Source organism: Panthera tigris, chromosome A1 (assembly GCF_018350195.1).
Source record: "Panthera tigris isolate Pti1 chromosome A1, P.tigris_Pti1_mat1.1, whole genome shotgun sequence".
Classification (NCBI taxonomy): Eukaryota; Metazoa; Chordata; class Mammalia; order Carnivora; family Felidae; genus Panthera; species Panthera tigris.
In genome coordinates, this window is record NC_056660.1 from 45,777,501 (window position 1) to 45,790,451 (window position 12,951).

The 12,951-nt window shown below is 33.0% G+C and overlaps 1 protein-coding gene across 2 annotated transcripts in view; it reads right to left on the reverse strand.

Moving 5' to 3' along the window:
- Positions 1-12,951, reverse strand: part of DACH1 (dachshund family transcription factor 1) — a 429,592-nt gene that overhangs the window by 106,248 nt on the left and 310,393 nt on the right. Inside the window, exons 5-7 of one of the 2 annotated variants that reach the window (XM_042977988.1) lie at positions 9,431-9,566; positions 8,986-9,030; positions 6,100-6,234 (exon numbers count right to left, since the gene is read on the reverse strand). In XM_042977988.1, coding sequence (XP_042833922.1) covers positions 6,100-6,234; positions 8,986-9,030; positions 9,431-9,566 — 316 coding nt within the window. The remainder of the gene's footprint in view (positions 1-6,099; positions 6,235-8,985; positions 9,031-9,430; positions 9,567-12,951) is intronic. The other variant, XM_007099181.3, reaches the window with a different exon arrangement.

The following is a 12,951-nucleotide window of genomic DNA, read 5'->3' on the forward strand; positions in this document are numbered from 1 at the left end:
AAAATAACTGATTAACATACTTTACTCCTTTTTTTCCTTCAAAAACTGTGCTTATTACAATGTTGTCATATGAAATCAAAATATTTTCTAAGATACTGTGGCCTCAATATTCCTATTTAGGGTGAACCATAAATCACAATAACTATGATATTATTAATTGTAAACAGATAATATTCTAATTCAGTGATTCACAACATGTATGTTTCTCATCTATCAAATCGAGCCATATACCCATTAGTAATTTGATACTACTAATAATTTCATGGAATATTTAAATAGGTCAAACACTCCAGACATGTATTATCTCATTTAACTCTGAAAGGTAATTTACTGTACCCAGTAACGACAGACTCTGTGCTAGGTATACAAAGATGATGAGAAGATACAGCTTTTGCCCAGAAGAGTTTTGGGCTGAGCACTAATGAATAAAAGGAATATACATCCCAGGTAAAAACAAAAACAAAAACAAACAAAAAACAAAAAAACCAAAACTGTATCATCTGGGAAAGGACAGAAGATATTTGAGAAACCTAAAAGTTCAGTGGGACAGAACAGTCAGCAAGATGCACAGAGAAAAACCTAATAAACACTAAAACCCATATTTTATATTACAGGTATGTCATAGGATTCACATAGTAGGATTTTCTTAAGTTATTATTGAAGTGTTACAGCAAGTTCTGCTTCTCGAATTATAATTCATAAAATAATAAACCAGTGCCTTCATAAAATTTCACCTAAGTTTGACTTTGCATGTGCAATCTGCCATCTGCTTAAGAAAGAACTCTGGAATTCAGAGAAATTTGTTATTGCCTACTGTTATGAATCACAGAATTAAAAGTATCATTATTAAGTTCAATACCTTTAACTCACATGCTTAGAAACTGAAGGGTAAAGTCACATTAGGAAGTGTTTAGGGAGAATATTTTATAAAAGGCTTTGAGAGATGCCAAGAGAAATTTTATCTTAAGAATGAAAGTGAAGGAAAAGTTACACTGTTGGAATTTTAAAATGAAAATACTCAAGGCCCTATGTACTTTAACATTATCAAAATACAGAAATTTCTATAGAAAAAGGGCTTTTACTCTATATACTTCTATATAGTAACATGAGATACTAACAGGTTAAGATTTGTGATATATGTGGGTAAAACAAAATAATATTTACTATTAATTTGTGTGATGTCGATCTAGAATTTAAAGGAAGGCTATTTTTGAAGACTCAATCCTAATTCAAGTAAAATTAGAATTTTTAAACATTGAAAAATGTGCAAAAGGAAATACCCTTCAAAAAAATCATTTCCACAAACTTGAGAAAAGCAATGACATAGTCATTAAAAAAAGATGTTTTGTAGGAAAATAATCTATATGGTTGGAGGCTAAGAATAAAACATTAACAAGAGGAAATCCCCATACGGCCAGGTTGCTAACTACTTTTTTGCTTTTAGTGCCCTGTCCTTAAATTAAGAACACCAAAAGAAACCTTTTATACAAGTATGCTAACCATTGGAAATCTTGAGCATTGCCAACCAAACAAAATATGCCACAAAAGAAATGTTTTATGGCCTGAAGCAAATCCCCTGTATTTCCTGCTGCTTCTTAAATTATTTCTGCTTCTAAAATGGCATGAGTCACCAATGAAAGAAAGTCCTCAAGAGTCACCAACAAAGGAAAGTTTTCATGTTTTTTCGTGAAAACAAATAAGGGAAAAAGACTCAAGTATAGGGAAAATGAGGATACATATTAAGTAAAAATGTATAGCAACAAAGGAGAGAAAAAGGGACAGAGAAAGTTTTTGCATTTCATCTGGTTTACTATTCTGGCATTTGGTAGATATTTATCAATTCATTGTGTCATTTTGGCATACTCAGTCCAAGACTGAAATACATTAATGTAAATAGATATTTAATAGTTCAACTATACATGCTTAAGTTTTCTATAATTGGGGAAAGCTGATACTATAAGCTTATCTGTATCATATATTTGATTTTTGCATATATGCAACTTAATTTTTAATTAAAAAATTAAATTTCATAATAATAAAAAATGTGCATATGAGACAATACGAAGGTAGAAAACATGCTCTAAAATGTGTTGAAAATAGCAGCGATTTGAGAAAAAAACAAGAAACAAATTATGTATGAGAGAGTAACATTGTACATTAGTATCAATGGACAAATATGCAGGGAATAGACAGTTTCCACATAAAGAAACAATGAGTCTGCTTATACAATTCAAATATCAATTATTACTGCCTACTCCACGAAATTTAGAATGAGGGAAAAGATCAGCAATGATTTTAAAATCCAGAAAGCTCAATAGAACCTGGAATCTGTAAAAGTCAGAAGACATAACATTGGTTTTGGAGCTCTGAGCTCTACCAGTTTTCCTAAGCACGTATCTTTGACAAAGTCCTTATCTTAGTCAAAGTTTATAATAGCAAAAGGATTTCTCCTTAAACTTGGGATGACTGATACATTATTATGTCTATTACTTCTTGATATACTATACCAAGCTGTTTTTCACATTTATATTTTGAATGTACCTTACATTCTTCCAAGTTTCAAAAACCTATTAGTGTTTTTATTTTTAAAAATAAGGAGTGAATTTATTCAGCAGCTAGGACTTCTGAATTTAAATACCTTCAGTTAACGGTGACTTAAATATTCTAATAGAGTGGAGTTGATAGTTTTTTAATATTAAGAAGATTTAAAAGTGCTTAAATATTACTGATGATTAAGACTTTAGACCACAGTGATTCTCAGCATACAAATTAATTTTGGTATCTATTTTTAAAATCAATGTTTTCTAAAGAATTATTATCTTTTGAATGATTTAAAGTGGTAAGCAGCAAATTGCATATAGAAGTTTGCGCCTAAAATGACACAAACATATAATTAATTTCTCTACAAATGTCTCTAAATTAAGTCACTTGTTTTAATACAGATATGTGTAGTAAGAAAGTTACAGGGCTAGTATGAGGCACATGACAAATGTAGTGATGAAAGAAAACAATTTTTAATTTAGTAGACTCTATCAATCTGGAAAACCATGAATATTTACTATTAATTCAGTATGCTGAAAACTAGATAAAAGTGAGAGAGTATATATAAAAAAAAGAGCAACATAAAACACTTACTATAATAGTATTAACATCAATCACAATTTCTATGATCATATACCTACATTTGAAATCATGAGTCCAATGGTAGTTTTATATTCCTAGGAAGAATATTAAAATAAACATTTATTTTCCTTTATAAAATACACATTAAAATACTGGAAAACCTTGGGCATATAGTCAAGGTCTTTATTCTGACAGCAAAATTTCAATATGATAAGAAGTACCATTAATGATATAGAAAGTTTTTGTATAGATCATCTTCAGAACCTTCTACCATTTCATGTAAATGTAGCTTCTAGAAGTTATATAATTATACCTTTCCCATCCTATTACTCCTTAAAGAGTATAATCTTTATAGTTGTTTTTACTTTCTTTTACTATCACTTAGAATCTCCTAATGATTCATCCCAGATCAGTATGGATTCATAGATTGCCTAGAAAATGTAATATACAGATAACTCCAAGGAGTTTATAGCCTTGTATTTGGAGCAGACCAATGAAAAAGTAATTTCCAAAAAACAAGGCAAATATTGTAGTGAAGATTTTTGGAGCAGGCCTATAGGAAAACCAGAAGTGGACTCCCTCAATCAACCCAGTATGGTATTTCAGGAAAGGCTCCATGGTGGTAAAATTATAATAATAATTTTAAAAATAGACAAATAGATAGAACTCATGACTCTTGAAAAAAATAGTTATGGAAATAGTAGGGAAACTCAACTTGAAGTATCAGTTTGTACAAAGCTCTCTACCAAAAATTCCAGTGGAACTCACTATTCTAATCATGTTACTGATCATGCCTTTGGTGGTGTTCTCACTACCACCTTTGGGCTTTGATATTTTACACCCAGCCCTTCTCCATTAGGTTCTGGAAAAAAATTAAGCCCTAATATCTCGACATCTATTATATGTCATAAAATAACTTCCCCCTTATGCATTCCATGTGAAATCAGCTATGTAGTATCCATGGGAAAATTGAGAAATGAATGACTCAATCATTTTCTGTAGGACTTTCTTCTTTCACAGAACCCTGATGGAGAATGGTTGCTTAACTTATACAATGAATTCTTATATTTAAATATTTTTACTTAAAATTTACATCTCCTATGAAGCTTTCTATTTTCTCATGATGCTATTTTTTTATATTTCTACAAAGAGGTTTTGATCAAATATAAAAGGTATATGTCAAAATATATGTAAGGTACAATATATAAAATATTTTTATTCATTGCTAAAGAAGAGCTTGTGAAAAAATAGAATTACATATTTAGAGACCATCTAGCTCACTGATGCATTGCATATAGTCCATCTAGCTTAGTAATAGCATTTGATATCAAATTTCAAAATGAAAAATTAAAAAGTTGCCTTAATGCTGCTCTCAATTATGCCTAGATTTTGACATATTGGCACCTAGAAAAGATTATCATTTTCTCACTGACATTCCATAATGCAGATAATCTTTTAAAAATTTTTTTTTAAATGTTTTTATTTATTTTTGAGACAGAGAGAGGCAGAGCATGATCAGGGGAGGGGCAGAGAGAGAGGGAGACACAGAATCTGAAGCAGGCTCCAGGCTCTGAGCTGTCAGCACAGAGCCTGACGTGGAGCTCGAACTCACAGAGTGTGAGATCATGATCTGAGCTGAAGTCAGACGCTTAACCTATTGAGCCACCCAGGCACCCCATGCAGATAATCTAATTTGTAGAAATAATGTACTCTTTCTCCCCAAAGGCTCAGCATGACTGTTTGTATGTTGAATGGAAAAAAGTTTCATATAAGCATTTTTACTTTTTGTGAATAGTCTTTTTCTAAAAAGTTGCCCCACCCTAACTTTGTCTTTCTCTAATCATTTCTTTCTGTTTGATCATTAAATACCCGATTTTATTTATTTTCCTTTTTGACAGCTAATTGTGCTTTTGGTGTGTTTATGTTTTCCAAAGAGTTAATCCTTTTTATAACGCTGATTATTTGCTATTCATGTCAAAAGATAGTCAAAGTACCCAGTCTATATTAATAAAATTTAAAAATATTAAATTAAGATGAAAAAGATGTGGAAGAATTCTTATAATCACAATTCAAACCTTACTATTTGAAACACTAAATTTGCACCTCTAGCACAAATTTTTAACATGCCAAAATAATATTTAAATTTCTTCATGAAAGTATTTTATGAAATAGGACATGAAAATACCAATATCTGCCTGTGAAAATGGATTAGGGTGATACAAATGAAATACAAATAGGAAACTTTCAGCTTTACACAATCTGGGCTTTGTTATTTGTTACATATAATATTTTTTTATTTTTTTAATTCAAAATTTATTGTCAAATTGGTTTCCATACAACACTCAGTGCTCATCCCAATAGGTGCCCTCCTCAATGCCCATCAACCCCTTTCCCCTCCCTCCCTCCCGCCCCCCCATCAACCCTCAGTTTATTCTCAGTTTTTAAGAGTGTCTTAGGTTTGCCTCCTTCCCTCTCTGTAACTTTTTTTTTCTCCCTTCCCCTCCCCCAATGGTCTTCTGTTAAGTTTTGAAATGCTGCTAGTACATTGTTTGGTAAGATTCACTTCTATTTCCTCATTGATCCAACGATCATGTATATTTAAAACCAAACATATTCAAAATAATGCTTCTATGTTATCGTAGCTCTATCAGGTAAATAAAAATGACAATTGGCCCTAGTAACATTGAGAAAGACAAACAGTAGGTCTTTGGAAACTCAGTGATAACAATTAAAATAAACTGTCCACATTTTAAAGGTACTGGAAAGTAAATTATCACCTACCTGTTGTATGTAAGGAAAAACAGCAGATTTACATTCATACTTCTTTTTTGCTGAAGAGGCTTAATATTTACCTAATATTACAGGTTTTTAACATGTTTATATGCCATCTTTTGTGGGATTGAATCACTCATTCTATGATTAAAATCTAGTCCACATGTTGAACAGGAAAATCAAGGCCACATAATCATATATTACCTTTCTCAATATGCATCCTTTTCGATTCATGTCCCATATCATGACCAGCCAAATCTCCCTCTTTGGGCCCAGGGAGGACGTTTGGTGATAAACCCATCAGCATCTGGTTCATGGACAACCCATTCTGATGGACAGCTGTCAAGCCCGAAACAAAAGAACAAAGACAGAAACACCATAACACACAATGTTCGAACAAATTAATTAAACTCATTTGGACTCAAAAATAACTAAAATATGATGGTCTAAATTGGTATTATAATCTAACTCTAAGAATACTGAGAATTGGTAACCATGATAATCTTAAGAATAAGAAAAATAGTGGAAATGAAAACATTTTATCTTATCTTATTTTTATTTCACAAAGAATATAATATTTTTAATATCTGGAATACTTTTGAATGGCCATTACACTATGAGCACTAAAAGCTGTTAGCTTTCAACAAGTTAAGGCACTGAAATAACTGTTTCAATATTCATAATCTATACTAGTCAATAAAACACAAGGTTTCATAGATACTAAAGTACTTCTTTAAAATTTGGATTTGAACTCAAACTTGAATATACAAGTGCCCAATTAATATCTATTAAATGGCTGAATGAATAAAAATAATAATTGCTTTCTTGAAGTAGTGATAGTAACCTGTAACTGCTGAAATAATAAAGTAGATAACAAAACACCCTTATGATTTTCAAAATCCAGTCAATAAATTTCTTAATAAATTGCCCATGAAAATCCTAGTTGGATGAATACATATTCCATAAAAACTTACCTTCTCTGAAAAAATAAGATTTTTTTTTGAAAATATCATAAAACTATATTAGGAATTATCATTTGGAAATCACCATAGCAATAATTGTGTGAAGGAAGAATCTTCAGCAGATGATTCTAAAAGGAGTGGAGTGAAAGTTTGATGAAAAATATAATATCCATGTAGTCTTAATATGTTTCCTCACAAGACTTATTATTGTTACTTATTACTTACAAAGGTTTAAAAAAAAAGAGTAACTTTACAGCAGAGAAATCTAGTATTTACCACCTTAACCAAGAGATAATTATGACAAGTATGGGGAAAACAAATGTCTCCTGGAATGATACACCAAGGGCATGCTATCATGCTTCTGTGATCCTTGCCAAAATTTCCTAACTTAAGTCTAATCATGAGAAAACAAAAACATCCAATCTGAGGGAAGTTCTAGAAAATAAATGGCCTATATTCTTTAAAAAATATCAAGATACTGAAAGACAAAAAAGACTGAGGAATGGCTCCAGATTAAAAGAGACTAAAGGAATATGACAAGTAATTGCAACACGTGATCCTGGGTTGGCTTTTGGACCAGTAAAGAAAATCTTTTGCTATTAAAAATACTAGTGAGAAAAAAATAAAAAATCAATAATAGTGGGAAAGTTGGTGAAATTTGAAAAAGATTTATAGTTTAGAGAATGGCACTATAATAATCTTAATTTCCTGATTTTGATCAATGCTCTGTGGTTATGTAAGAGAAATTCCTTGTTTCTAGAACATAAACAATGATGTATGTGAGGTAAAGAATATGATGTCCACGATAGGAACATTAAAGTGCCATTAGGCCAATATCTCTTTCAGAGATACTGATGATTGGGTGAATATGTGTAACGAGTGTGAAAGAATTTTTTGTATTATTTTTGAAATGTCTGTTAGTCTAATTTTCAAAAAAAAACATTTAAAATATGCACATATGTGAACATGTATTTGCATATGTGTGTGTGTGTGCATGCATTTGTGTGCATGTGTACGTATTTCCATTTGGACAATCATGGTAGTCCAAGCATACAAAAATTTCTCCTTTGTTCTTTCAAGAATAAAAAAGAATACAATGATTAGTTTAAAACATGAATGTATAACAAAATTATTTCAAATTGTTCCCTACCTGCCCATAATTTCCATCTAAGTGTCATGAAAAAATATTTTTCTTTCTCTAGGACAGTGTCTTTTCACTGACGACATCTTATAAAAGCATAAAAAATGAAATGAATATGCATCATAAAATCTAATGTCAGCACTGCACATAAGCATACAGAAAATATTTTATATGAGAAATTGTTTTAACGAAACCAAACTTTGGGAATTAAAGTTTGCCAGCCCCATCAAATGTCATTGATTCGGAATGGTTATCAAATGATATTTTCACTTTTATTAATACACAGTGATTATCATCTCTTACAAAATTAGGGAAATATGTTCTAGACAGGCCAAATCAAGTATTCATATTTAGAATTATGTTGAACTATATAATTATCAATAATTAACTACTTTTTAAATAATTGTATTACATACAATTTAACCTAATATTTGTTATCTATCTCAATAATATTCATGTTAAAGATTTCTGCTTTATGCAAACATTCTTTATGATTTATAAAGACACTTTGTAGCAAATGTTTTTCCTATTATAAAAATATTTTCAACAACCAAATAACTTCAGGAAGTTATGTGTAATTAGATATAGTTCACACCACAAACATGATTCCTTCAAATTAACTAAATCTTGGAAAGGATACAATGGATATTGATTCTGTCAACTGATATAGTCACCGTTAATATGTTCATTTTATTGGAAGAAAAGTATTAGATTCTTAACACAAAATACAGATACAAAATAACCAGTTCATTGAATGGTATTTTTAACTTTACTCTTGATTTTCTTGGTTAAATAGCTAAAAACGTTATCATGAAATACAATAGAGCCCCTGCTCTTTAGAATTTAATAATAATATCTGACAATGATATGCATCATTGACTTACTAATTCAAATCCTAAAATGTAAACAATTTAAAATTCTTCCATCCAGTGGTCATAAGAATGACAAAGCAATTTTTTTAAGTCTATCGTTTTGACTGTTACTTACTTTTATTTCTCTCTGTGGATATTTTTCTCAACGCAGGGGTGAATTCTGAAAATGGATAAATTTCAAGAACTGGTTGGGGGGGGGGGAGGAGGGGACAAAGGAATAAAGTTGAATAATCCCTAAGCCATATACCTAGCCACTAGCTACCTGTGAGCTGGAGGTGTTTACTTCAGAAACTAATCTGGAAGGTTACTTTCTCTGTTTCATAGCTCAAATCTTTATGTGTGGCATCAAGGAGAGGGAGTTTATATCAGAACCTGTTAATGTAGTACCATACCTCATGATATTGCAAACTGGGAAACATAATTTTGAGAGATGGCTATTGCTACAGAGCTTCAGAACATGATACATCTGAGATCTATTTGGAATGAGGGCATTTTGATTAGAAAAGCCAGCTGCACCTAATAAAGTTTAAAATGGTGACAAGTAGAAGTATGAGACCTACGGATTCTGTCAGAAGAGCTCTCGGTCCGTGCTGGGGAGCTGGACACGCTGCTGCTGCGGTGTGATGATGGGTGGCTGCCAGGCCTCCGGCCCTCCTCCAGAGAGGGTGCAGGCGAAGGGCTGTCTGGGACTCGCTCCTGGGGCACCGCGGGAAAGAATCGGGGGAGAGAAGAGGTAAATACATGGGAACTTGACCTCCTTCGCGAGTGTTGATTTTCGTTAATGCAGTACTGTAGAAATGCCAAGGAAATAAATTCATCCTTCGCTGACATTTTAACCTTTCATTTGAACAAAGCCAAAGTAGGGAAAGACGAGTTAGCAAACTGGTTCTACAGGCAAGCAGATCAGCAGATGCCAATCCCCTCTTTGGATAAAAAAGGAGCCCAAGAAGGCAATCCTTTCATTTTTATTTTTTTAAGCTTACTTACTCATCAAGTGGGAGAGAGAGAGAGAGAGGAAGAGGAGGGACACAGAGAGAGGGAGAGAGATAATCCTAAGCAGGCTCCACACTGTCAGGATGGAGCCCAACATGGGGCTCCACCCCATGACCCCCGTGATCATGACCTGAGCCTAAATCAAGAGTCCGATGCTTAAAAGACTGAGCCACCCAGGTGCCCCAGAAGACAACCATTTTAGAGCCTATTAGACAACACAAAACAACAGAACAAAGCAGGTTTCAATTCTAGACAATTATCAATTTAAAGAAATCCCTAGATTCTATCGCTTCAGCAGTGTCTAAGGATCATTTAGCACACAAATTATCAATGTGACAGACCATAATAACAATACCAGAGGAGTTATTCACAGCTATTTCATCATGGCACTGCTCTGGACACACTTGGATGGTCACACTTTAAGGCATCATAGAAATCGATTATTATTTAACATTGGAATAATTTTGTTTGATTTAAATAATTCTCAGACTACCCCCTTCCCTTAGCTCCAATTCAACCACATATATGTATTAGGGGAAATTCATGAAATACATATTAGTTGTAGCCCAGGGAAACTTGGTATTGTATTTCCTGATACTATTTTGTTAACACATCCCATTCCATATCTCCCCTGCCAAGCCCTGAACCTTCCCCCTTAAACTAATGTGCAAATATATCATATAACTGCCTCCAATGAACTATTATGGTGTTACAGATTAAATAAGATACCTACTTATTAACATTTTCTTCTTTGAGCAGTAATATATTTATACCTTCAGACATCAAGGCACATAGGCCTTGAGGAACTGTCTTTTCCATAATTAATAAATATTTGAATGGTTAAAAGCAAACTACATATGTAATAAATAAAATTAAATAAATAAATAAATAAATACTTATTCAGGTGCAAAAATGCAAATATTAAGAGAGCAGGCTTTAAAAAATATAAAAGAAAAAAAAAAGTTCTAAAATATAACTAACTTGTGAGAGGTCAACTGACCAGTGAGAATGAGGGTCATGCATATCTTTGGTCTCAGAGGCCCCATTGGTCTGGTCAGATTCCCATTAGGATGGTTCCCATTCCTGCTTTGCATTAGAATCACCTGGGAAGTTCTTAAACATGCCTATGTCTGGGCTTTGCTCCCAGAGATTCTGGTTTACTGAGGATTAGGGGATGAATTGTGTCCCCAAAAAGAGTGCAGTCCTGATCCCCAGTACCTAAGAATGTGACTTCATTTGCAAAGAAGTTTTTTTGCAGCTGTAATTAGTTAAAATGGGGTCATACAGGAGTAGGGTGGGCTTTTAATCCAACATGACCCGTGTCCTTACAAGAAGACATTGTGAAGAAATGAGAGAAAATGTCCTATGAATAGAGAGGCAGAATTGGGCTTTAGAACTGAGTTACTAAGAATGCCAAGGATTTCCAGCAACCACCAGAAGCTATGGAGAGACAAGGAATAATTCTACCTAGATCTCAGAGGAAGCACGGCAATGCTGACATCTTGATTGCAGACTTCGGGCCTCTAGAATGTGAAAGTATACATTTCTGTTGTTTTAAACCACCCAGTTGATGGTGCTTTGATACAGCAGCTATATACACTGAATCAGAAGTAGAGCCCAGACATCAGTATATTTTTAAGACTCCAGGTGATTTTAATGTGCATTTAAAAGTGAGCACTGCTGGTCTCATTCCTGTTTAATTTTTCAGTCCTGAACATTGTTGATAAACATCTTCCACATATATGCGAAGTCTTAATTTTTGAAAAAGCATGACAAAGAAAACGAAAATAACCAGAAAAAATGACCAAGCCCTCTTCCAAAATTCATGCCTAAACCAGTTTCCCATTATATATATTCCATGGAATAAAAGTAGTCCCATAAGAAACTTCATGACCAAAGATTTGAGAGGTCTCTCAATACTGTAGCCAAAACAAAGGAAAAGAGAAACAACAACAACAACAACAACAACAACAACAACAACTAAAATCTTTCAAGAGTTTCAATGCATATTAGAATCTTGTTGTAAAGATAACATTTTGAACTTGAGGAGCTTTTGGACTAATCTAAAGTGTGTGGGTTGGTTTCTGTAAAGGACAATTAAAACCTCCCACAGGAGAGATGTAGTATCAATATTATATAACACTAGCCCTTTACCTTAATTGATTAGAGGTTAAGTGCTCTATTTTCTACAAACAGCAAAACTGGTAGGTAGGTAAATGTAAACCTGACACAATATATTGTCCTACCCGAGTCACGTGGGGTTGCATTTGAAAGACCGTAAATAAGCAAATGAGAGAGAGAAGTGGGGCAGAAGAGAGGAAAGAGGAAGACATAACCCCTCAATATTAATATTTACAATTAACTTGTTCAGGGAAGTTTATGACACATCATACATTTGTTATACTAAGGGATACCAATATAAGATGGTATCCAACTGTGCAATTTGGAGGTGAAAATATTTTGGAATTGGGGCACCTGGGTGGCTCAGCCAGTTAAGCGTCTGACTTCTGCTCAGGTCATGATCGCACAGCTTGTAAGTTTGAGCCCCGCATCAGGCTCTGTGCTGACAGCTCAGCATCTGGAGCCTGCTTTGGATTCTGTGTCTCCCTTTCTCTCTGCCCCTCTCTCTGTCTCAAAAATAAATAATAAACCATTAAAAAAAATTCAAACTATTTTTAAATCTATGTCTCAAATAACACAAAAATGAACAACATATCAGTTATTTTTCCAAACTAAATAAATCAAAGAAGGTATACTTCTAAATGACCTGAGTTCTTTAGTCCACGCAGCAAACAAATAACCTAAGTTTCTAAAAAACAAAAAGATACATGATTTAAAAGAATAGAGAATTCATAACTGGATGCTGAATGTTACTTCCTATCTTCTAATTGCAATTATAAATCCTTTTCTTTTTAACATTCACTTCTACCCTAAATTATGAAGCAAACTATACATTTATTATGTGTTCAGTTTAATGAGTTCTGTCAAGATCTAGAACATTCCCATAACCCCAGAAAGATTTCTTATGCCCTTTTCCAGTCAATTCCTCTGATTCTCATAAACAACCACTTTCTGAATTCTATCACCG